Source organism: Pseudorasbora parva, chromosome 11 (assembly GCF_024679245.1).
Source record: "Pseudorasbora parva isolate DD20220531a chromosome 11, ASM2467924v1, whole genome shotgun sequence".
Classification (NCBI taxonomy): domain Eukaryota; kingdom Metazoa; phylum Chordata; class Actinopteri; order Cypriniformes; family Gobionidae; genus Pseudorasbora; species Pseudorasbora parva.
The window spans coordinates 9,229,460-9,254,047 of NC_090182.1; the positions used below are offsets into that span (position 1 = coordinate 9,229,460).

General features: G+C 38.1%; 3 protein-coding genes across 4 annotated transcripts in view; 1 reads left to right on the forward strand and 2 right to left on the reverse strand.

The window, feature by feature from the left end:
* spock1 (SPARC (osteonectin), cwcv and kazal like domains proteoglycan 1) overlaps nt 1–1,983 on the reverse strand; it is a 274,152-nt gene extending 272,169 nt beyond the window's left edge. For both annotated transcript variants that reach the window (XM_067456978.1, XM_067456977.1), the window contains exons 1-2: nt 1,776–1,983; nt 1,161–1,310 (exon numbers count right to left, since the gene is read on the reverse strand). In XM_067456978.1, coding sequence (XP_067313079.1) covers nt 1,161–1,310 — 150 coding nt within the window. In that variant the 5' untranslated portion in view covers nt 1,776–1,983. The remainder of the gene's footprint in view (nt 1–1,160; nt 1,311–1,775) is intronic.
* cd74a (CD74 molecule, major histocompatibility complex, class II invariant chain a) overlaps nt 1–24,588 on the forward strand; it is a 152,907-nt gene that overhangs the window by 52,874 nt on the left and 75,445 nt on the right. The window lies entirely within an intron of this gene.
* Nucleotides 7,449–24,588, reverse strand: part of bicc2 (bicaudal C homolog 2) — a 34,713-nt gene continuing 17,573 nt past the window's right edge. The window contains exons 10-20 of the mRNA XM_067456463.1: nt 23,820–23,951; nt 20,897–21,107; nt 20,634–20,767; nt 18,576–18,745; nt 18,338–18,428; nt 18,175–18,214; nt 13,916–14,067; nt 10,864–11,023; nt 10,493–10,644; nt 8,105–8,204; nt 7,449–7,954 (exon numbers count right to left, since the gene is read on the reverse strand). Of these exons, the coding sequence (XP_067312564.1) occupies nt 7,827–7,954; nt 8,105–8,204; nt 10,493–10,644; nt 10,864–11,023; nt 13,916–14,067; nt 18,175–18,214; nt 18,338–18,428; nt 18,576–18,745; nt 20,634–20,767; nt 20,897–21,107; nt 23,820–23,951 (1,470 nt within the window). The 3' untranslated portion in view covers nt 7,449–7,826. The remainder of the gene's footprint in view (nt 7,955–8,104; nt 8,205–10,492; nt 10,645–10,863; nt 11,024–13,915; nt 14,068–18,174; nt 18,215–18,337; nt 18,429–18,575; nt 18,746–20,633; nt 20,768–20,896; nt 21,108–23,819; nt 23,952–24,588) is intronic.

The window sequence follows — 24,588 nt, forward strand, 5'->3', positions numbered from 1 at the left end:
TTTATGAATGGATTCTGTGATTCCGTACATGTTTTACGCATCACATAAATCATAGGGCCCTTATTTAATGCCATGATATTGAATTTAAGACTCAATTCAATTTAAGACATTTTTAAAGCCTTAAATTATAGAAGGCCAAATGAAGACCTTTTAAGACCCACATAAACCCTGCAAAAGCATTTTTTAACCTAATGCTGGATGCATATTAATAAATATTAGTGACCATCTTTAGACCATCCATCACAGTTGTGTTCCATATACTTCATTTATTTATTGCAAACAATCGTAAAGTTCGGAAAACATGTAAAGGTAAACAGAGCTGGGTCTAATCTTCCGAATCTTCCATGGATTTTTATGTTAATTCGGAAGATTAGACCCATTATAAATATTATAAATAGATAATAATTTCCCTTTAATGGACAATTAGGGGCAGGGATGCCTGAGATTTATTTTGTTTAAATGTTGTAAGAATTGATATGTATTTATGTAGATTCTGTTTTTATGTAGATTCTGATGTGATCTGAGGTGGGCTGACCCTATGATGTCAATGTGTTTTAGTCAGGTGGGGGTGTGGCCATTTGGGGAAAGGCCTTGCCGAAGATTAGGCAAGCTCTGTTTACCTTTACTTGTTTTTCGAAAACATTACGATTCTTAAATTGTCTAATTCTGGATGTACTAGTTCTAATATTATATATAGTAGGGATAGTATACAAACACAGGATGAATACACACACACACACACACACACACACAAGCTCACACATATCCATTATTTTCAAAATATGAGGTATGATATAAACACTACAACCCCTAGCCCTAAAATTAAAACATTTTGGCACTTTTTGTTTTAATGAATACACTATTTTGCCCATTTATGCAGCTTTAACTTGTATGAAAGACAACAAAAGAAGGTTGAGTCCGTTTTTTGCTATTTTTTAGGGAATTTGTAGAGAATTCCCAAGCAAGTTAACAAAACACAGAGACTTTTCTTTGACTTTTGTTCTGAATTAAGCTAATTAAAATCACTACAGACCTTTGAGGGAATATATGTGGTCCCAAGAAATTTAGAAAACAAAACGTGGCTCTATCACACACACACACACACACACACACACACACAGTGCCCCAGCAGCAGAAGGAAATATATTGGGAAAACTCACGTCGCGGAATTTGTTCCAGTATTTGCTCTTGTCGTACTGGGACACGGTGCTCATCCACTTATCGTTGTCCAGCGGGTTTCCGTCACTGCTGCCGGTAACGGACACCGTCAAAAACCCCAGAGACACGAACAGACCGAGACTCAACATCATCTGAGAGATAGAGAGAGAGAGAGAGAGAGAGAGAGAGAGAGAGAGAGAGAGAGAGAGAGAGAGAGAGAGAGAGAGAGAGCAGGTGAAATTGGGTAACGTTACAGGGCACTTAAATGAAAGACGTCACACCTTTTTTGAGTTTGAGGACTTTAATTTAAACAAGCCCAAATAATAAAATATCACTAACTCTTATCCAATTAACAACTCCAGAGCCTCAAAACAAGCAGGGCGCGGATTATTTCTGGATTATAAATCCGCTGAATATGTCCATCTGATATGATTAACAGTCCTTAATCATGAGGCGACTGACAAGCAAATATAACGGACTTTAACGGCCGAGCCTCGCGCTTTGGGGCAAAACGGCTCGCGCTTCCCGCGTTCGTCTCATTCACCGAGAGCTTCACTGCCTTCTGGTTTAATTGGCTTCATATGATACCGACATTATTAATAATTCGTTTCACTCACCTCAAGAGGGGACTGTTCTTGAATCCCGCAGCCAAACTGAACGGGTGATTGGAGACCGGGCGGGCGGGCGGGCGGAGGCGCGTCCGTGGGACCGTAAAGTATCCGAGACACGGGAGAGTGAGTGAGTTTCCTCAGATCCTCGCAACTGCTGCACTGACTGAACACGACCGGGAGAAACGGACCCGTGTAATGAAACGGTGAGCGTCTCCGCCCCCAATCTACCGTGACTCCGCCCACTTTCCCTCGATCTCTCTCTTTCTCTGCACACAGAGACGCGACGCTACAAATACTAAATTCTGCCGATGTGATAACGCGTGACGCAGTCACTCAAACTCTACTAACTAAACCGAAACGCAGCTTTCTTTGCGGAAATGTTGTAGTTTTGTCGCGTCACGTCGCGCGCGCGCACACATACACACTCACTCACACAAATACAGTACTTTTCAGTCTTTCTCTCAGAGATAGATGGATGTAGAACAAAGGGAGTGGTGCATCCACTCGAGGATAAAAGCGCTCGTTGAGGTGTGCTGGAGGTAATACGCAGGTGTTGACTCTAAGCTGTAAAACATCCTGTGCTGTGCAGGGGCAATCAATACACCGACACGCGCTCAATCCCCGATCACTCCTAACAAATTAAAACCAGCCTCCGTTTTCATTTGAAATCAAGCTTTAATGGCTGTAAACTGCCTGCTGTCCACTGCAGCGATTTCAGCTGCAGGGAGACTGATGGGAATATTGGCTCATGTTTAATTAAAATGAATAAATAAGTCAATAGATTAACCTCATTAGTAAACATAGAAAGTTGCGAGATTGATATTTGTAGGTGTTCTCCTCCGTAATCTAGTGCAGTGGTTCAGTTTTGCGCTCCGGGATCAGGCTTTGAGCCGCTGGTCCAGTGTGTGTGTGTGTGTGTGTGAGGGAGCTGTCCATTCAGCACCACACACACACACAGAGAGAGAGAGAGCGAGAGCCAACACCTCTACACTGCAAATAATAATAATAATAATAGATTTTATTTATAATGCACTTTTCATTCCGAAGAATCTCAAAGTGCAACAAAGGGGGGGGGGGGGGGGATAACAACAAAAAAATGAATAACAAGTAAAAATATAGAATACTACAAACAATCAACCAACACAGAAAACAGAACAGAAACAGAGCTGATGGTGAACAGAAACAGAGCTGATGGTGAACAGAAACAGAGCTGATGGTGAACAGAAACAGAGCTGATGGTGGACAGAAAACAGCTGATGGTGGAAGTCTCTGTTAGCTCCGCAGCACACTGTGGTCCACTCCATGTTTCAGATTTCTCCCAGCGGCAGTGTCCCGATGACATCGCCGAGGCACGACAGCTGAAGACCAGATGATGGGTCTTCTTCATGATGATTCAAACGATGGGGATCGCTGCAGCACCATGCAGGAGGCAGAACATTCTTCCGGGCACTTCTGTGGACACACCGGGGCCGGCGCAGATGTCGCTCCACGGTCGCAATGCAGGACGGAACAGCGGCGCAGCCGAGAAGCAGAACATCCCAACATCATGCCGGACGCCGACGACGAGAGCCTGGATGACGCTAGCCCGGTGCAAACTTCAGCCACCATGCAGCTTAAGCCCAAGGGAGACCACCAGTGAGCAGCCGCGGCGAGAAACATCAAATGTCCTCCAAACCAGAAACCAACCGCAGCAATTCAAACGTAAACATTAGAGAAGCGGTTGAAAACGGCAAAACGACGAACAACGACTTCTCAGTGGCTGCCAGCAATCAGCAACAGTCCCAATTGTAGCTCTGACTGTTAGACTAGTCACAAACATAAGGAAATAAAATAAAATCTAAATCTAATAGTACATTAACATGATTTGTGGGTGGAGAAGCGGCGAACAGACAACGCCAGCGTCCTCTCCCCCACGTTGCCTAGCAACCTCCAAGATGCGTCCACACACTTGCGAAATTACTATTGCTGGAATAGGCTTATTCCAGGAAATTTTTACCTTAAAAAAATATTTTCAAAACGATAAAATAAAGTGCTTTAAGATGTCAATTATTCAATTCTAACAAACTCACCATTATATAACAAAGTGATAAAAAGATGAGACACTTAATTGTCCTTGAAGAGTTCATAGCCTGCAACGATGATGCTATTATGAGTTTTATATTTATTTATTTTTATTCTATATGGTGTGATGGTAACAGGATTGACACATAACCTGGGAACAAAAACACCAAGCATAAAATATGAAGATATATTATGTATGTATGTATGTATGTGTGTGTGTGTGTGTGTGTGTGTGTGTGTGTGTGTGTGTGTGTGTGTGTGTGTGTGTGTGTGTGTGTGTGTGTTCAAATACAGCAACAAGAAGATGTAAGCATCACAGGGGACAGGCCAAAAAAGAAAATATAAATAATAAAATAAGGGTACTGAATTATTGATTCATTATGAAAAATATATTCTGTACATAAAAGTTGCTTTTCATTGTCTAAACATTTATGCATAAGTGACACAATAGGTGACTATTTTATGCAGTGACTTATGAAATGAACCTATTAATATAATACAAAAATTTACAAACGTTAATTAAAATGTGACATTGTAAAGAAAAATTATTATTTCAAACCACACATGAGCCTCATACTAGGAACTGAGAAGGGTCAGAGCTGACCCATGATAATCTGCCATTTATGCAGCACTGAGTCCGTACACAGATTATGTAGCAGCTTCAGAGCGGCCTTAAAGTAAGACGCCGTTAGAAAAGTCTACACGTTAATGAATTATGGTAGACGTTTTAATATTACAACACAATTTATCACTAAATGCATCCTAATCAAATGAATGATCTTGGCGTTGGTTACCAGTTGAGTTACAGGTTGGTGAGCATTATTAGTGCATGAGTACATAACTGAAAATGACTTATGTAGAGTCATATTGGCTGGTGTGACTCAGTAGTTAAATATTTGCGCAGGTGGTAAATAAAAGCTTGACGGTTGTAACCCTGCAATGGCTGATTCATGAGTTGTCACCTTTAAAACACTGAACCTCTTGCGATGAGACGCTCATGGACACGAGACATCTATCATGCTCTGTGTGCAGCAACAGTTTCTCTCTGCCAAGCAGTCCTGCATGTGAGTGTGTGTGTGTGTGACGTTAGTTTGTGCGTTTAATTTATTTCGTTCCACTCCATTGGCTTAATGCTGTTAATGTTAAGTGGCAATATTTTAACGTGGGTAATGCAGGTCAGTGTGGTTTCTGATTATGTGCTCTTAACATTTTACACTTTGAAAATGTTAGAGTGTGTAAAATTCCCATCAGCCGCAGCCAAGATATTGACACAGCTAAAATCCGCATGATGTATTTCTGAAATCCAACTGAATGGCATGCATATAAGAGATGCATTAACTTGTAAATGAGAGAAACGCTGAGCACACGCAGAACAGATAATTTTAATTGAAAACTTTCACTTGTGCACTGGGGTGCAACGCCAGAATATTGAGAGTGGTTTCATATTTTTCTCTGCTGAATAAAACCAGCTAATTATTCATTTAGCACACAATATATTTATTTAACAGTGAACTGTGCGAACTGGTAATTTTCAAGACTAAGAAATTACATAATTTGTTCATTTTCAAGGAAAAACAAATTCCCAGAAAAGCATTTAAATGCACAAAACAGAGGCACAGACAGTGACAGGACGCCCTCTGTTGGCTACATTTTTTGTGCACCAATGATTTAAATTAAATAATGCTAATTATTTTTAAACTTATTTTTAGCGCCCAATTAAATATAATATATGTCCTTTAATCGATACATACTTACAGTAATGCAAAATTACTTTCTTTTTATAGGGTTCAATCCAGAGGCAATAGCTCTAATGTTTTCCTAAGGTTGCATTATTTTTAAGCTTTCTTGCCCGTTTGGGGCCCTTTGTTCATAAATTGAAACCGTCGGCCATCAGGGCCGGGCATAAGTTGACTTGGGGGGGTGGGGGGTCAACACTTTTCACCTACACTCTAAAAAATGCTGTTTGAGCTGTTTTAACCCAATTTTGGGTCAAATATGGACTAACCCAGCGATTGGGTTGTTTTAACCCAGCGATTGGGTTGTTTTAATCCTGTGGTTGGGTTAAATATTTGCTTAAGACAACCCAATCGCTGGGTTAAAACAACCCAACTGCTGGGTTAGTCCATATTTGACCCAACACTGGGTTGTTTTAGAGTGTACAGTAACCAAACTTCATACACTTATAGATCTCATCTGGCCAAACCATGTTCAAAACACTAAGTTACAGCCACGTTGGGTTGGGTTGGTTTGAGACTCTTGGCATTCTTCAAACTATATGAAACTCAACACACATCAGAGTTGTTGGGCGTTGAAATGGGCGCGTAGGAGGGGTTTAGTAGTGCTATCTCCAACTAAAGTGGGAGTTTAGTTTTGCCTAGTCACCAAACACATCAGACTTTCTCAACATGATGCCAATATACTGAAGATGATAAACAGCGGGATTTAAGAAAAAACAAAAAAGTAAACTGTAAGAGTCTCATATCTTCAAATTAATAAATTATACACAATTGATTTATATATAACATGATTTAAATAATTAATGCATTGTGGGGAATAAAAAAAATATGCAGATATGCTATCTCGATGGAAGAAATTAATCAAATCAAATGTAAAACATAGTATAATCACTGGATGGCATCATAGGTCTATTTTAAAGCCGCACTTGGCTACTTTTGCTCTCGGGGTCCCCCTGCAGTTTGGAAAAAATAATGTCCTCAACTACTGTCGTAAGATCTGTCATCCTACAACAGGGGATGCCATCGCGCGTGCATTTGTTGACATGACAACCCTGATAGCCCTGAACTAGTGATGCGTGGGTCGTCTCATAACCCGCGGACCCCGTATGTCTATTTAATGGTCGCGGGTGCGCGGCGGGTTGTAAAAATATATACAGTGGTGCGGTGCGGGCCAAATAACTTCATAAAAGTGGCGCCACGGGTCGGTGCAGCACTAACAGTTCCCCTGAACACTGCAGGAGGAGTTCACATGCAGGTGTTCTTCTGGCGTCGCGTGTGAAATGTCTTCATCCCAGGTACAGTCAGTGGCATGTTTCAGCATGTCATATGAATATAATTTCATGGGTTTTATTTTTTTCAAACGCCAAATAATCACGATGCTCACGTTTACAAGCCAGCGTCATTATAGTAGTCTATTGGTTACCATTTTACAGAATCTATATGATACTTCAGTTCAATGTTTGAGTGGTAGCTCACCGTAACAAGCAGGACAGCATCGGTCGGGCACGCCTCCTTCAGCTCACGCCGACGAGCAAACGCTGGTCACATGTCCTCGTCCTGCCTTTAATCCCATCACTTTTTCGTTTCCTCTTATTGCTTTCCTCCAATAATTATAAACGACAGGGAGTCTCAAAAAATGTAACTTTTTTGTGTGTGTAAATGTTAAAAAAGTCGCCAACTTATCCTTTAATTTCACTCACTTATGTTGTGGTTCATGGTCAGTAGCACCAGCTGTCTGGAGTAAATGTGATATATTCTGTAAACTGTTCGGGAAAACTGTTTCTACACCAATTTGTTTACAGTGAATGTGTGGATGCACCACTGCTCCGAAAGCCAATATTATTTAAAATTTATAAAGAAAAGTATGTGTTTTTGTGTTTGATGGAAGATTTAATGGAAGATCCAAATTTAATTAGAATGGAAGATCCAAATTTAAACATTGTCTGAAAGTATTAGTATATTTGAACAATACATCAAAGAAATAAAGTTTTGCATAGAACAGCAGTATAAAGAGAAATAGAGGTAGACAGAGTCAGACTTGCATACTAAGTATTGGTGTTGGATGGGCAGTCGGTTCATGGTGAAGGTCACACTTCTCTGCATGTTTCCTCTGAGAGTCACAGCACATCTGTCCTCTCTGTCTTATATGGTAATAATCTATCATGTCACACTTTGATTGGTCCCTGAGGGCCACAGGACAAGAAGCATAAACTGGCCCCAGGTGCATTATGCTTTAATCTTTCGTGTTCACATCATCCGTTCACCAGCGATTACTCTTTGCAGCCACGTCCTCATCCATGATTCGTGGAAGACGTCCGCTTGCTCCGCCTTCCAGGTATCCAGGCTTCACAGTGGGCGGGTCTGGAAATTTCCTCTTTTTACTCAAATCTAATGAGAGAAAAATGCAGTACAGAGGGTTCACGTGAAAATGCTTCAGATATTTAGACTCATCCACCATATTTCAACATTTTGATTTCTTAGCCAAATCAGAATGTTTCCCTTAACAGGTTCTACATTAGTTTGGTTAATTCGAGTGACCTGTGATAGCGAGAATCATCTTCCGCCGCGCTCCAAATGTGCTCACGCCCACTTCCTTCAAATCCTCGTCTGAGAGTGTCAGGAATGTCTGATAATCGATCTGAAAGATGAGATCACAACATTTATTTGTGTGTGTGTGTGTGTGTGTGTGTGTGTGTGTGTGTGTGTGTGTGTGTGTGTGTGTGTGTGTGTGTGTGTGTGTTTAGATGTAATTGTGTGTTTTGTCTGATGTTGTTAGTTATCTGACTTTATGAATAGATGATACTACAAACAGACTGGTGTAGAAATAAAAACACTCCAATAACTGCACATATCTAAATTTGCCAAACCCAATACACTCCAAATATGATTTTCTTACTCAGTATTTTTTACTTGTTTACAATATAGATATAATCTAAACATACCTAAATCAAGATGCATTTACTTGAGAAGCAAAATGACTTGAGGTATTAAATCTTTAAGGTATTAAGAGTTTCTACCACCGATCAATATTTTGAATAATTCAGTTTTTTCTTCATGTTTTTGAAAGAAGTCTCTTATGCTCACAAAGGCTGATCGAATATATAGTAAATATGAAGCAACACATTTATGTTTTTAACATTTATGATAGAAATAAATGTTTCTTGAGCAGCAAATCACATATTTAAAAAATATATTTTTTAAACTTTAATATTTCACAATATTATTGTTTGTATTTTGACCTAATAAATGCATTGTTGCATTATTTCAAACACATGACTTAAAGTGTACTTAAAACAAGAACAAATATCAGCCAGTAGCTGTATAATTAAAGAGGGGGGGGGGGGGGTGAAATGCTGTTTCATGCATACTGAGCTTTTTACACTGTTAAAGACTTGGATTCCCATTCTAAACATAGACAAAGTTTCAAAAACTAATGTTGGACGTTTGATGGAGTATTTCTGTGTCAAAAATACTCCTTCCGGTTTCTCACAAGTTTCGGAGAGTTTTTTTCGAGTATGGGTTGGCTTGACATTAATAGACCGGAAGGTCCTTGTATGGGCCGTACGGGCTCTTCTCCCGGTAGGGTGCGCGCGACTAGAGCGAGAGAGGAAATGCACGCCCATAAACACTCGCTCAGGTGCAGATCCAGTCATCGTTATAGTCCGTGCCGCGCTCCACTTAATTCCTATGGGTGACGTCGAGCGACTTCAACGCTTCAGCACAGCATTCTGGGAAGGCAGCGCTGCATTTGAACCGATTTGAACACAGAAATGACGGGAAGCTTCACAACATCGCTTCAGTCGCGTCGCAAAGTGGATCTCCACCGTTCACTGCTGTCACAGGACTTCACCAAATCATACCAAAGAAATGTGTTTTTGACGGAGCGGTCCCAGCGATAAAGGTTCGGTCCTGCTTTGGAAGCAGCCGCTGAGTAAAACTGCTTCAAATGTCTCTGCTGTTGGCTATCGTCGCGTGAGTAAACATCAGTAAACGACACGATCGCGTGCTTCGTCATTCAAATGCGCTAACGGTTACTCCAATGTTGTTCTATGTATAATGTTACACTATCTAACGTGCAAAACCGTTTTGCTTGCTACTGCTAAGGTTTAGTCGCATACAATAGTCCATAAACCGAATCATGTCCTCATAAACTGGGAGTAAAGACACACAAATGTTGACAGGCCACTAAATACAGTACATACCACAGAGACGGACGTCCTGCTGTTGCTGTTTCTCCTGTTCAATTTATTTCAGCCTCTGAATGATTCTGGATCATATATCTATTAGCTGAGATCGATAGCCATGGGTTTCTCCACGCTTGAGGACGTCACCGCTTTGTGTGCATTCGTCATTCTTTAGCTCCGCCCACTCGATACGCCTCCAGGCCCTCGGTTTTTTCCGGAAAGACTCTGTACAGCCTATATTTCTTTTATAAATATGATAAAACTAAAGACTTTTCGGAGATATGAAGGACGCAATACTACTCTATAGGTACTCAAGATTGACATGAGATTGACTGAAACTGAGTGTTTCACCCCCCCTTTAAGTCTTTTTCTGACCCCACTGTCTAGTATTTGATCTGATGGAAAGATATATATTGAGCAATCAATATATATTGAGTAGGAAAATCCATTTTTCAGTGCAAATGCTGATTGAATATACAGTTCTGCTCATGAAAATCTTGTTTAAATATTGTATAAATAGCCTGTACAGCTTTGCCAAATCCAGTGACTAGATCCACCTCAAACTTTTAAACATGACTTTGATTCCAGGTAGACTAAAATAATCCTGTGCACCCTGATTCCTCAAGGTTGAAGCCAGTCAGGAATCTTGCCAGGTTTGTGTGCAATATGCATCAGAAAATAGTGGCATGTGGGCGGTCAGTGGGTGTGCCGTCTGGGACGTGTGTGTGGGTTGTACATTTACCTCCTGTTGTTGGAAAATAACAATGTATTTCTCCAGACCCAGCTGTGCCAGTAACTCTATAAGATCGTCTGCGTGGGCGGGATTGGGAGAGCTGCCAATCAAATGTCTGGACACTGTAACCCCGCCCTCAGAGCTGGTTAGGTATCCCTCTGCTGAAGGTCAAAGGTCAGAAATGAAAAGCTCATAAATCTGGTGTGATATTTCCCAGTAGGTCCTGGATCTCGATCACCTCTACAAGCGTAAATGGTTGTTTCACCTTGAAATAAAGGTGCTGGCAGCTAAACTAATTTAATAGTTACTGTTAATTGAACAAGATATGTCACACCCTCAGCAATTAGCAATCAGAACTGTGAGTTTAGCTGCACACATACATGTTCGGGCTGATGACAAACTGAAGGCAGGAAAGGAGGATAATGATGATGATGATGATGATGAAGGTGGTGATGAAGACACAGATCCACGTCTTTCCCTCCAGTTCCCAGAGTCACTTCCATTCCAACAGCGTTCCTTTCCAGTCTGTGAACTCCACAACTACAGACAAATTCACTAAAGTGACCTCTCACTTTCAAACCACTAACTTTCCTTCTTCTGTGAATAATAATAATAATAATAATAATAATAATAATAATAAACCAAAAAGGAGATTTGCAGTTGAAAACAGCTGTGTTGCCTCATAAAAATGTCAAGGTTTTCACAAAAATATGAAGCAGCACAAATGTTTTCAGCATTCATAATAATCAGAAATGTTTCTTGAGCAGCAAATTATCATATTAGGGTGATTTATGAAGGATCATGCGACACTGAAGACTGGAGTAATGATGCTGAAAATTCAACTTTGATTACAGGAATAAATTACATTTCACAATATATTCACATAGATTTTTTGTATGATTATTGTAATTATATTTCAGAATATTACTGTTTTTAATTAAATTAATGCAGCCTTTTGTAAGCATAAGAGACTTCTTTAAAAAAATTGACCAAACCCAAACTTTGAACAGGAATCTTAGAGTTGCCTTAGCAGTGTAAACATTAAATGTAGATGTGCTGGTTTGACCTACATTATGATGTCCCGATGTCCTTATATTGTTTCAGGCCACGCACCTACATTATCAGGGCATAACAATGTCTGTATAATTAAAATTGCTCAATAAATAAAAATGTAAAAATGCAGAAAGTTCTCTGTGCTGGGTAGGTTCAGTATAAAAACCATTAAAAGGATAATCAATCTCATGTCGTTCCAACCCGTAAGACCTTCGTTCATCTTCTGAATCTTTCTGATGTCCCTCCATTGACAGTTATGAAAATACCGATTTGATGCTTCAAAAAGTTCATAAAGAGAACCTAAAACTAATCCATATTAATTGAGTGGTATAGTCCAGTGGTTCCCTAACCTGTCCTGGAGGACCACCAGCCCTGCACATTTTGTACGTCTCCCTCATCAGACACACCTACTTCAGGTCTTGCCATCTCTATGAGCTGATGAATTGGATCTGGTGTATCTGATGAGGGAAACATGCAAAATGTGCAGGGCTGGTGGTCCTCCAGGACAGGTTTGGGAACCACTGGTTTAGTCCACATTGTCTGAAGAGACTCGGCCATTTTATATGATGAACAGATAGAATTTAGTCTTTTATTCACATATAAACATAGATCAGCAAGCATAAACAGAAGCTGAACTGCTCCACCCGAGAATGAAGCTTATTGGTTCTAGCCGAAGCTCAAACGTGCTGCGTAACATAAAAATGAACCTCATTGATTCTCGCATGTCAAGCAAACATGCTTGAACTTCCATTGATCTATGTTTACATGTCAAAAAAAGCCAAAATTCAATCTGATCATAAGATATACAGTGACCGTGTTTCTTCAGAATTTTTTGATTAAACAGCTCAATTCACATTTGTTTTACGATCTCTTTATGAACTTTTTAAAGCGTTAAACTGGTAGTTGTGTCTATGGAGGAGTCAAAAAGCTCTCAGATTTTATAAAAAAAGATCTTCATTTGTGTTCCCAAGATGAAAAAAAAAGTTTTGGGAACTTTTGGAACAGGGTTTGGAACGACATTAGAGGGAATGATTAATTACAGATTTTTATTTTTGGGTGAACTAACCCTTTAAGCCTATGTAATGTCCTCATAATGATAGGTGTACCACCTTTGTGAAGAAACTGTGTGAGTTTACAAAAGATTCCTTTCTGAATACAGTGGTACTGTATACACACACACACACACACACACACACACACACGCACACACACACACACACACAAATATACGCACCAGTCATTCAGAGTAGTGAAATCATGGAGAAAAGCTTCCAAACTCCAATCACAGAAGTGTTATGAGCACACAGTGAGCAGCACATCACCGTTCCCTTCACTTACACCCTCATTTCCTCTCCGCTGGGATAATGAGACTCTCTCAATTAAAGATCTCAATGGAAGCGGTTTAGCGCCGCACTGCAGCACTGATTGAATCTGTTTTTGATTGTTACTGCTGTTTGAATCACATTATTTCTGAGAATAAGTGAAACCCTGTGAAGGATTCAAATTGAAAAGTTATTGAAAACCTGTTTGTCTCTGTTGTGCTTCGTCCTCTCTTAAAGAGTGGTTCAATCAACAACAAAAAACTTTTCCCATCAACTGCTTATTTCAAACCAGTCAAAACATTCTTTCCCCTAAAAACATAATTTATTCTGTAGAAAACAAAAAAAGTTTTGCTCAATGTTCAAACTGTTCTTTTTTATATATAAAGCAGACAGTGATCAGGAGCTTTCGATCTTTAAAAAGAAAAAGATGATGTTCTTTAATGTTTTTAACAGAACTTATTTGTTTAAAAGGGCTGCAGTTATTTGAGCAAAAATACAGTAAAAACAGTAATATTTTGAAATATTATTACAATTTTAAATAACTGTTTTCTATGTGAATTTATTGTATAATGAAATGTATTCCTGTGATCAAAACTGAATTTCCATCATCATTACTCCAGTCTTCAGTGTCACATGATTCTTATCATGAGAGACATTTATGATTATTATCAATGACAATGTTGAAAAAATGTGTACTGCTTATCAATTTTGTGGAAACTGTGATAGTTTAATTTTCAGGATTCTTAAGTGAATGAAGTTCAACATAACAGCATTTATTTGATATATAAAGAATTTGTAACATTAAAAATGTATTTACTGTCACTTTTGACCGTCTTTGCTGAAGAAAATATAAATTTCTTTCAAAAATCTAAGAATAAACCACAAATTAGTGTATATGGTATACCGTTTGTAAAAATTACAGCTGTGTTTGCTGGTGCAAAACTCACTATTTGAAACATAATGAACGCTAATTTGGCTTTTCAAAACCTTTAACACTTTGTTTAAAACAAAAGTGTGCTGTGCGTCCTCATTTATAAATCTAGATGTGTGTGTGTACCTGCTGCTGGTTGTTGTAGGGTCTGTAGCAGCGGCGGCTCACGGCTCTCAGCTCACGGACAGCGTCGGTGGGCATCGATTTAGAGAAGCCCAAGCCGCTCCAGGTGTCCGTGGGGGTCCGAACCTCAGTGACCACGGGGTTCTGCTGCATGGCTGTAACAAAGACACACACATTTCACAGATTAAATCAAAGGCATTATTAAACTCACACAAAACCGTATGCATGCCTGGAAACATTATACGCTCAGAACTGGGTCCAGATTTACACTGGCATACTATAAAAGTGTGTGTGTGTGTGTGTGTGTGTGTGTGTGTGTGTGTGTGTGTGTGTGTGTGTGTGTGTGTGTGTGTGTGTGTGTGTGTGTGTGTGTGTGTGTGTGTGTGATGAAACACCTGCCACCTAATTAAACAACTTAATCAAGAGCAATCATGCAGAAGAATGTACTACCTTTCTACATCCCCCTCTCTCCGTGTGAATGAAAGTTTAAACAGGAGTTTATTTAAAAGTCACTGTATCTGTTTCTGAGGTGCACAGAGTATGAGATTTAAAATTTAAAGCACATGCACATTCTTGAAATTAGTAGGATAATCTTTTGACGTTTTGTGTGGCGATTCCTGAAGCAAGAGCACTGTATTCTAATTTAAGACAGATTAACTAACAAACTAAGTCTCAGTTACTCTTTTTTTTTTCATACATAAAACCCACTCACATTCATCAGAAATATGGATACATATTTAAGTCTGTTTTGTGTGCCTGTGGGTAGATATCATAAAATACACCAATCAAGGCATAACTATGACATTATGAGGTGAAATGAATAACACTGATTATCTCTTCATCACGGCACCTGTTAGTGGGTGGGATGTATTAGACAGCAAGTGAACATTTTGTTCTCAAAGTTGATGCGTTAGAAGCAGGAAAAATAGGCAAGCATAAGGATTTAAGCAAGTTTGACAAGGGCCAAATTGTGATGGCTAGACGACTGGGTCAGCGCATCTCCAAAACTGCAGCTCTTGTGGGCTGTTCCCGGTCTGCAGTGGTCAGTATCTATCAAAAGTGCTCCAAGGAAGGAACAGTGGAGAACCGGCTACAGGGTCATGGGCGGCCAAGGCTCACTAACGCACGTGAGGAGCGAAGGCTGGGTCGTGTGATCCGATCAAACAGACGAGCTACTGGAGCTCAAATTGCTTAAGAAGTTAAATGGTAAATGGTAAATGGACTGCATTTATATAGCGCTTTTATCCAAAGCGCTTTACATTTTGCCTCACATTCACCCATTCATACACCGACGGCGATGTCAACCATGCAAGGCGCCATCCAGCTCGTCGGGAGCAGCTGGGGTTAGGTGTCTTGCTCATGGACACCTCGACACTTGGTCAGGTGGAACCGGGGATTGAACCACCAACCTTCTGGTTTGTAGACAACCTACATGAACCACTGAGCCACTGCCGCCCCAGTGCCGCCTCAATAAGAAGTTAATACTGGTTCTGATAAAAAGGTGTCAGAATACACAGTGCATCTCATTTTTTTCTGTGTGGGACTGCATAGCCACAGACCAGTCAGGGTGCCCATGCTGACCCTTGTCATCAATGACAAGTATGTATTTATGCCCCGCTAATAATGGGCATGTGAGCATCAGGACTGGACCCCGGAGCAATGGAAGAAGACGGCCTGGTCTAATGAATCACGTTTTCTTTTATATCACGTGGCTGGCCGGGTGTGTGTGCGTTGCTTACCTGGGGAACACATGGCACCAGGATAAACTATGGCAAGAAGGCAACCCGGCGGAGGCTTTGGGCAATGTTCTGCTGGGAAACCTTGGGTCCTGCCATCCATGTGGATGTAACTTTAAAACGTACCTCCTACCTAAGCATTGTTGCAGACCATGTCCACCCTTTCATGGAAACGGTATTCCCTGGTGGCTGTGGCCTCTTTCAGCAGGATAATGCTCCTGCCACAAAGCAATGGTTTAGGAATGGTTTGATGGGCACAACAAGAAGTTTGAGGTGTTGAGTTGGACTCCAAATCCCCCAGATCTCAATCCAATCGAGCATCTGTGGGATGTGCTGAACAAGCAAGTCCGATCCATGGAGGCCCCACCTTGCAACTTACAGGACTTAAAGGATCTACTGCTAACATCTTGGTGCCAGAGCCCACAGCTCACCTTCAGGGGTCTAGTGGAGTTCATGCCTTGACGGGTCAGGGCTGTTTTGGCAGCAAAAAGTGAACCAACAAAATATTAGGAAGGTGGTCATAATGTTATGCCTGATCTGTGTATTTTCATGTTTTTTTATCACTAATTTTTAATCAAATAAACGTAAAACTGTATAACTTAAATGCAACGTAGGTGTCTTTGGATAAAAGCATCTGCCAAATGAATAAATGTAATTTAAGACTTTAGGCTATAATGTTAATGAATTCAAATCACATTTTTGCCTAAACTACTCTGTAAAAAAATAAAAATAAAACGAAGTTGTAAATAAAACAACGATTAGTAGAGTGTGTTTTTACAAGAAAATGCTATTTCAGTCATTTTATTTCAAAATGTCACATTTAATTCAATGCGTTATTTGCAATTTCTATGTAACTGTTCACAAATTCACTAAACCTTTCCGAATGAGAATACATTCAAAGTTGTTCATTTTAAATTGCACTAGAATTAAAGTACAAATATTCCCCATCTGTCAATTAACATGAGCTCATGAAAGAGGTGCAGAACGGATTCATTTAGTCTAACACGTCACACCTCATGTCAAGTAGCCAGAATGATTTCATGTCAACTTGCTCCATGTGTTTTTGTGTTTATATGAATGTGTGTGTATGTGAGTGTGAGGCGTTCATCTGTCTGCATATTATGTAGGTGGAGTGGCTGCAGTCCATTATAAATCTGGCAGCGTGTTACTCTGAAATGGGTCCCCTCTATCACCCTCTCTGGCACTGCGTAACGCTTAAATGGCTCCCCTATATCACCTCTCTGGCACACTCAAGCTCTTTAATCCATTTTGAGGTTTATACAGCATGATGAATGCCAAATAGATGGAGCCTGAGGCGGCCCGTCACACACAGACACAAGACCATCCAGTCACGGCCCAGAATAACAATCTGAATTGGGCTCAACTTAAATCAGTCAGCGTTCAATCGTCACATTTGATCACACAAAGATTATACTTGGATGTGAGACGCGTGAAAAATGAAGATCATCTGAAATCCTTATCAGAAACATAAATATTCATCACAATAACCTCAGAATGTTCATCAGCAACATTATTTTGAATTAACTTTAATAATATAATATAATAAAATATATAATATAATATAATATAATATAATATAATATAATATAATATAATATAATATAATATAATATAATATAATATAATATAATATAATATAATTAATATAATATAAATAATATAAAGTTATCAAATTTCTTTTAATGTTCTAAGAATGAAAAAAATATTTAATTCTTATTATTAATGTCCTGAATAAAAAAAATCTGGATTTGTTTTTGATGGTTTTTAATAAAATAAGCCCAAAAAATGCACAGATGATATTTTTGAATTTTGAATAACATATTATATTAAAATAATATTTAAATTCAATATTATATATATTTTATATGACTTAAATTGTAATTATTATATTATTCAAAATAAAAGTTTCTATTTTATTTATGGCATTATTTTATGATAATTTAACAGTTCTAAAATAGGCTTAATTTTCTATTAGAACATATTATTTTATACTTTTTCAATAATGGGGTGAATTATGACCTGTAGAAACAGTACTTACTGAATGCTCCAAATAATCATTTTAATTTTAAAGTAATAATAATAATAAACCAACAAAAATATGACTAGTAGTAATGATGGTATAATATACGGTAGTATAATATAATATAATATAATACACTCTAAAAAATGCTGGGTTAAAAACAACCCAAGTTGGGTTGAAAATGGACAAACCTAGAAATTGGGTTGTTTGAATTCTAGTAAATGGACTCATTCAAACAACCCAATTTCTGGGTTTGTCCATTTTCAACCCAACTTGGGTTGTTTTTAACCCAGCTTTTTTTAGAGTGTATAATTAACATAACATAACATAACATAACATAACATAACATAACATAACATAACATAACATAACATAACATAACATAACATAACATAACATAACATAACATAACATAACATAAAACATAACATAATTAAATTAAACATATTTTAGATGTTTTAAGTCCAGAATAGAAACAAACAAACCTTGACTTGCCAAAAGCTTCTTCTTCTCGTATTCATGTTCCTGTTAAACAAACTTTGTTTTAATAAACCGGTAAGACAAATGATTGAAAACCTGAATGAAAACTTCCCTTTTTGACTAGCAGGTGCAGTTTTATTTTCATTCTAAAATGTGAAAGTGATGAACCTCATTAGGAGGGTCGACGGAGGGGAATATTCTCAGACTACAGCGTCTGTCTCTGTTCAGATAAACGCCATCCACCTCCACTCTCACTGACCTGAAACACACACACACACACACACACACACACATATATATATATATATATATATATATATATATATATTAATATCTGACATGTTCTAGAGCATAATCTAGAGCATCTTCGGTCCAGGTGTCTCAGCATAAGGACGGAGGGGTTCACCTCTCAGACGTGAGCGGCTGGTTTAGCTCCCTGGAGGCCTCTGATTGGCTGCCTCTCCTTGATGAGACAGTTGGCTTGGCAACGACCTCTCTAACCTCTGTCACCTCCGCATGTGGCGTGACGCAGGTCTCCGTCTCTGCTTGTGTCTGCTGATCGTCATTCTCTGGAATCTGATCCAATGACATTAATACAAGCTTTTGGTTTTGTTTACTCTTAATGGTCATGAAGTTTAATTTACTTCAGCATTATATTAATAAACACATTTTAACTGAAGAAGTATAATGAGGAGGAATCATGCATTCAGTTGATCAATCAGTATGATCGTTGGTCTGCTATATGCATGAAACTGACCTGTGACTTTTGACAAATGCTGTTAAATATACAACTAGAGCACGCTGTTTGAGATGATGTATCCCAGAATGCAATGCTTTCAACGTGGCCATCTATTTCCAAAGTGACAAATTAACTGGAAATGTTGTCAACCATGATTTATAACATCCATCTTTTATAACATTATTAATTCATTATTTGATTAAAATTGATCAAATTAAGACTTTTTTACACTAAAAGGCATAAAAAATGGAAAATAATTGTATTTATGGCACCTTTTGAGAACATTTTTTTGTGTTGTGTCATTATTGGTTTTATAGTAGTTAAAGGGTTACTTTAGCGATTAGCATAATGCTTTGTATCAGTAGAAACCCTGGAAATGATTGTGCTCCTCCCCTCCCCCCCCTCCCCCCTCATATCCCCCTGAGACAAGAGATTTATGCATTTTATTCCCGGAAAAATTACTTCCATGACACAAATTTACGATATTTGCTTCATCTTTGGAATGTTTGGCCAAAGGCGAAAGACTACAGCCAGCAGAGGGAGCCATTTCCGCATGTTTTCAACCCCCACACTCACAACACACATCGCAGCTGCAGGCATTCATGGTGTCAATGAGGCACTAACAGACTTTTTTCGGGATTTTTGGGAGAAGATTGGAGCTTTAGCTTTAATTTCAACATTTCCATAACTGTTTATTTCACACCAACATTAATTAACTGTTCTGCATCTGTGAGACTTCCTGCTCTCTACTGCGCAACTCCAGTCCCGAAATCTCTACTGCGCAGACTCGGTCCCAAGATGTAATCGCCGTGCAGGCCGTCTGAAAGCTTCAACTCGGGCAATTGGAAACGGATGATGTTGAGTCGTCCATATTTTTTTACGGTCTATGTGTGAGACTCACGCTGCGACTCAATCGTTATATTGAATAGACACATTCAGTATTTAATTGTAGAGTCTGTTCTCTAACTCAGTCACAGGAATCAAGTTGGTGGCTTTGGGAATGGCCTAACAGGGCAGCGAAGCATTCTGGGAATTGTTGTCTTTCATCCCCATAAGACAAAAATACATTTTCTGTCTTTTCTCAGTCTAGAAGGCACCAAATTCCAAAATAATTTCACATTTCTACTTCATTAATGACCCAGTTTAAATACAGATTCAGCATTTCAGTGCTGAAGTACCCCTTTAAGCACATTTTCATGATAATAAGTTTTCTTATTTATTTATTTTTTGTTGGTGGTAATTCCCATTATCCAGAGTAATTAAATGAGCACAGACATTAAAAGCAGCATAACAAATACACCCATGATGTATAAATACTTATGTATAAATATAAATTCAAATAATATTTTTGTAAATGGAATATATTATTTTGAATATAATATATATTTTAAATTAATTAAATATTATATTATACATATATTACATACGAACATTAATAATCGTTAATATAATATTTGTGCACAGTTGTATATATTCTACATAACAAATTATAATTATTATATTATTTAAAAAATGAAAAAAGGTCTTAAATTAGATTTAATGATTAAAAAAAATAATGATAAAATAAGCTTATTTCTTACATCTATCTTACATCTATCTTACATTTTAGGGGGGGGGGAAATATTACTGAGTGAAATATGACCAACACATATTTGTACACATACAAATGTATGTAGCACATTAGTAAGTTCATTCTAAACCCATCAGGATTCTGATCATTGAAACCTTCTCTAATTTAGACTCCACTCCTTTGAGTCCTATCCGTCCATCTTCTGAGGAAACAGCCAATCCGGGTGGTGGTGTGGGGCGGGGCTTCCCAGAGAGAGAGCCAATCACAGCATCTGGAGAGGGCACAGCGCCTGAAGAATGACAGGAACAAATACTGTTTATTTAGCACAACAAACAAGCATCATTGAAATAAAAGAGGATGAAAGCACTCATGAACCACTGACACACACACACACACACACACACACACACACACACACCTGTCTCATTGAGGCACAGTTGTTGCATTAACACATTGAGCCAGTAGCCTGTGATTCCATTCTTGGCCAGCAGAGGGTCCACAGGGGCCTTGGAGACCTCAGACAAATTCTTGGTCACCACGGATACCTCACTGGAGTCCAGTCCGAGCAGCAGACGCCTGGCCTCATATAGGTTAGTGATGTTCCTCTCCAAACCTTTCACAACCACTGACTGGACACAGACACTTTAAACAGTTATACATACAGTATATTAATGAGCAAAAAACAGCCAAAATGTTGTTTCAACACTGGGAAATAATATTCATTTTTAATGCTAATTGAGGAAAAAAGTTTAACGCAATATGAAAATCAGTACTGAAATTCTAAATCAGCTGAAACAATATATTCATATTATTTTTGAGAAAGTTTATTATATTAATAAAATGCTACAATGTAATTTATTTGGTAAAGTTTCAAATATTTGATATGATTTAAATTCTAATGATATAATTTCAAATGATTGTTTTAACTAGAATATATTTTGAAGAATAAAGAAAATTTGGTTGGTTGTGTTTATGGGGCGCAGTATAACATGTCTTAACACTTCTTTTTTCTTTTTTTACGGCATATTTTTCTTATATTTTACCTTTATTCCACACCACTGTCTCCACTGTCCTTTGTTTAGTTTTTTTTATTAACACCACACAGCTACTTTACAAAGTGACAGACAAGGCACATACATATACACATAGCTTGGGTGAGAAAATAAATAAATAAATAAAAATAAAACATAAAAAAATATTTGTGTTTAAGTTTGGCCAGTAGGTTAATCTAGTGTGATTTGTTATGTGACTCTATTTATTATCACTATTTATTTATTTATTATGAATACGGAGTCATTGACTGAGAAATCAATTTCGAAACAATTTAAAACAAACATAATAATAATAATTGTAATAAAAATAGTTTTAATAATAATAGTGGCAGTGGTAATTGCAGCAGCAGTACTAATTGTAATAACAACAATACTACTAATAATAAAAATAACAATATTATTATTATTAGTAGTAGTAGTAGTAGTAAAATAATAATAACAATAATAATAATGATATCTCAGTTTTTTATAGGTTTTTGGATACATATTACTCTCTGGATCTGGGAGCCACTGTCCTTTGAACGGCTCGTTTGCTTCCTGTTTCTATGAAGCCCATCCCTCTGAAAAACGCAGTGGTCTTAGATTGGTTAGATGGCCAAATGTAGTTTCCTGTATTTTTATTGGCTGAAGTGCCAAGTCCAGGTTGTCCGGAAACACCACGCCCCTTACCATTACAGGCAGAAGTCACATCTGCGGTGACTAGAGAGGGTTCATGATGTCCCCAACCCGGGAAGAAGCTCGTTGTAGTCCAAACCGGCCGTTTTTAGGCAATAAACTGCCATAACTTTAAAAGACAATATCTCTGTTTGCATTGAACTTTCAGCGCTGTAACTTTGCAGATACTGTTTATGCTCAAGCAGCAACTTTTATACACTAACTAAAGTTAAAAAAAAGTGAAATCACATGCAACCACCCCTTTAAATTTAACAAATAACTCAGCATACTATCTACACTTTATCCAAACAGTTAAACACTGTTCAAAGCATCTTAAATCATTGGATAGTCCATTGAGAACAGTATGTCAGCTGTGTCTGAATGGTATAATGGGCCCTATTTTAACAATCTAAGCACATGCTCTGAAGCACACGGCACAGGAAATGTGTGTCCAAATTCACCTTTGCTAGTTTAACGATGGAAAAAACAGTTAGGGCACATTGTCCAAAAGGATTGTCCCTATTCTCTTAATGAGTCGTGGGTGTGTAAACCAATCAGAGTCTCATCTTACATTCCCTTTAAAAGCTAGTTGCAATTGCACCATGGCAGAGTCAATATTTACATGGTGGAATTTGGAAGAAGAATGACTTCTCCAGAGAGGAATCCTTTTAATTTTAATATTTAAAAATGTGTGTGCTGCTGCGCGTACCTGTGTGTAATAAGCAGTGTGTACACGCGTTGTGCACCCGCATACAGGCACATATTACTAATGTAACCTTTAAATAATAGAAACAATACTGTGCTATTGACTTTAGACCAGGTTTTTGTTGGTCAATGGCGCAGTCGATTTGACAATGCCTGGACACAACTTGATTTCATGGACGAACAGATGCACTTGCTATAACAACGTGGCACAGGACATAAAAATGATAACTGTGATGGGCTGAAACGAGCAAAAAACTCTTGTATGGTGCCTGGCTGATGATTATAGGGTATAATAGGGCTCAGTATTTCTGGTGGATTTTTAAGGTATGGGTGGCTTTTGGTCTAATATTACCCACAACCCCATGTTCTATGGAAACAAAAGCTGTATGGTGATTCTCTTTGACCCTAAAAGTCAAATTATGATACATTTTAAAAAACATAATTTAGTGATTTAAGCAACCCGATCACACATAAATGCGTATAAATAGTACGAGTGTGCAATGTCGTGGAATGTATACGCCAAAACTCATTTTGGCGTGCATATGATACGCTGTTTTTCGCGTGCATATGATACGCACTTTATGGCGTATATATGACACGCGCTTGGGTAGGTTTAGGGTGGTGGGGTGGGGGGTTCGTATGCATAATACGCCATAAAATGCGTATCATATGCACGCGAAAAACAGCGTGCCATAGACACGCCAAAATGAGTTTTGGCGTATACATTCCACGACATTGCACACTCGTACTATTTATACGCATTTTTGTGAGAATACCCTGGATTTAACAGTGTGAACACCCCCAAAATGTCTGCTGTATCAAGACTCTAAAGTATGTACCTGTAATTTTAGTCTGTAGTAAAAGTATATGAATTTCACATTTGTATGCATCCTTTTTGTGACAAGTGCATTGTGGGTGCTTTGCTAATACCTTGGCAGTCTGTTTGACCTTCGGTTTGACGCTGATAAAAACGCCCAGGTTCTGCATCATCTGAGCGAGTTTCCGAGGGTCAGAATCTCCTTCGTCCTTCAAATCAAACATCAGACAGACTGGCAGACAGTCCTGCATGAGAACAGACACAGTCAGACGCGAGCAGGACGGCCCAGAGGAGACAAACATTATAAATAAGTTATTGTTTATTTTATCTATTATGTTGCTAATCCTGTCAGAAATGTTTCTATTTTCACATTAAATAACACTTTCTCTGATATTTCCTAATGCAATGACATTTTTAACGGTGACATATATGTTATTTGAGGCCACCAGGACATAAACATTTATTACTTATTTTTTTTATTTCAGGTTTAGCTTTTGTCATTTTAGAACAACAAGAACAAGAACGTAAATAAACTTAACAACATAGAAATGTTCAGTTAAAAATTATTATGTTTTTAATAGTTTCAGTTTACAATAATCATATGTATATCTCCAGGGTTATTATAATTAATTAAAATATTAAAAAAATTGTTTAATCAAACTTAATAAATAAATAAATATATATATATATATATATATATATATATATATTTCAGTTAATTGCTTTTAATTGTCACATTTTTTGTTTATTTAAGTGCACTTTGAAGTAGTAGTTAATCCAGAAAGCATACTTGTATGTTGTCTTTAAGTGAACATAACATCATACTTGTAGTTTACTATTTATAGGTTATTTTTGCACTTTAATTATACTGTCATGTTCCCA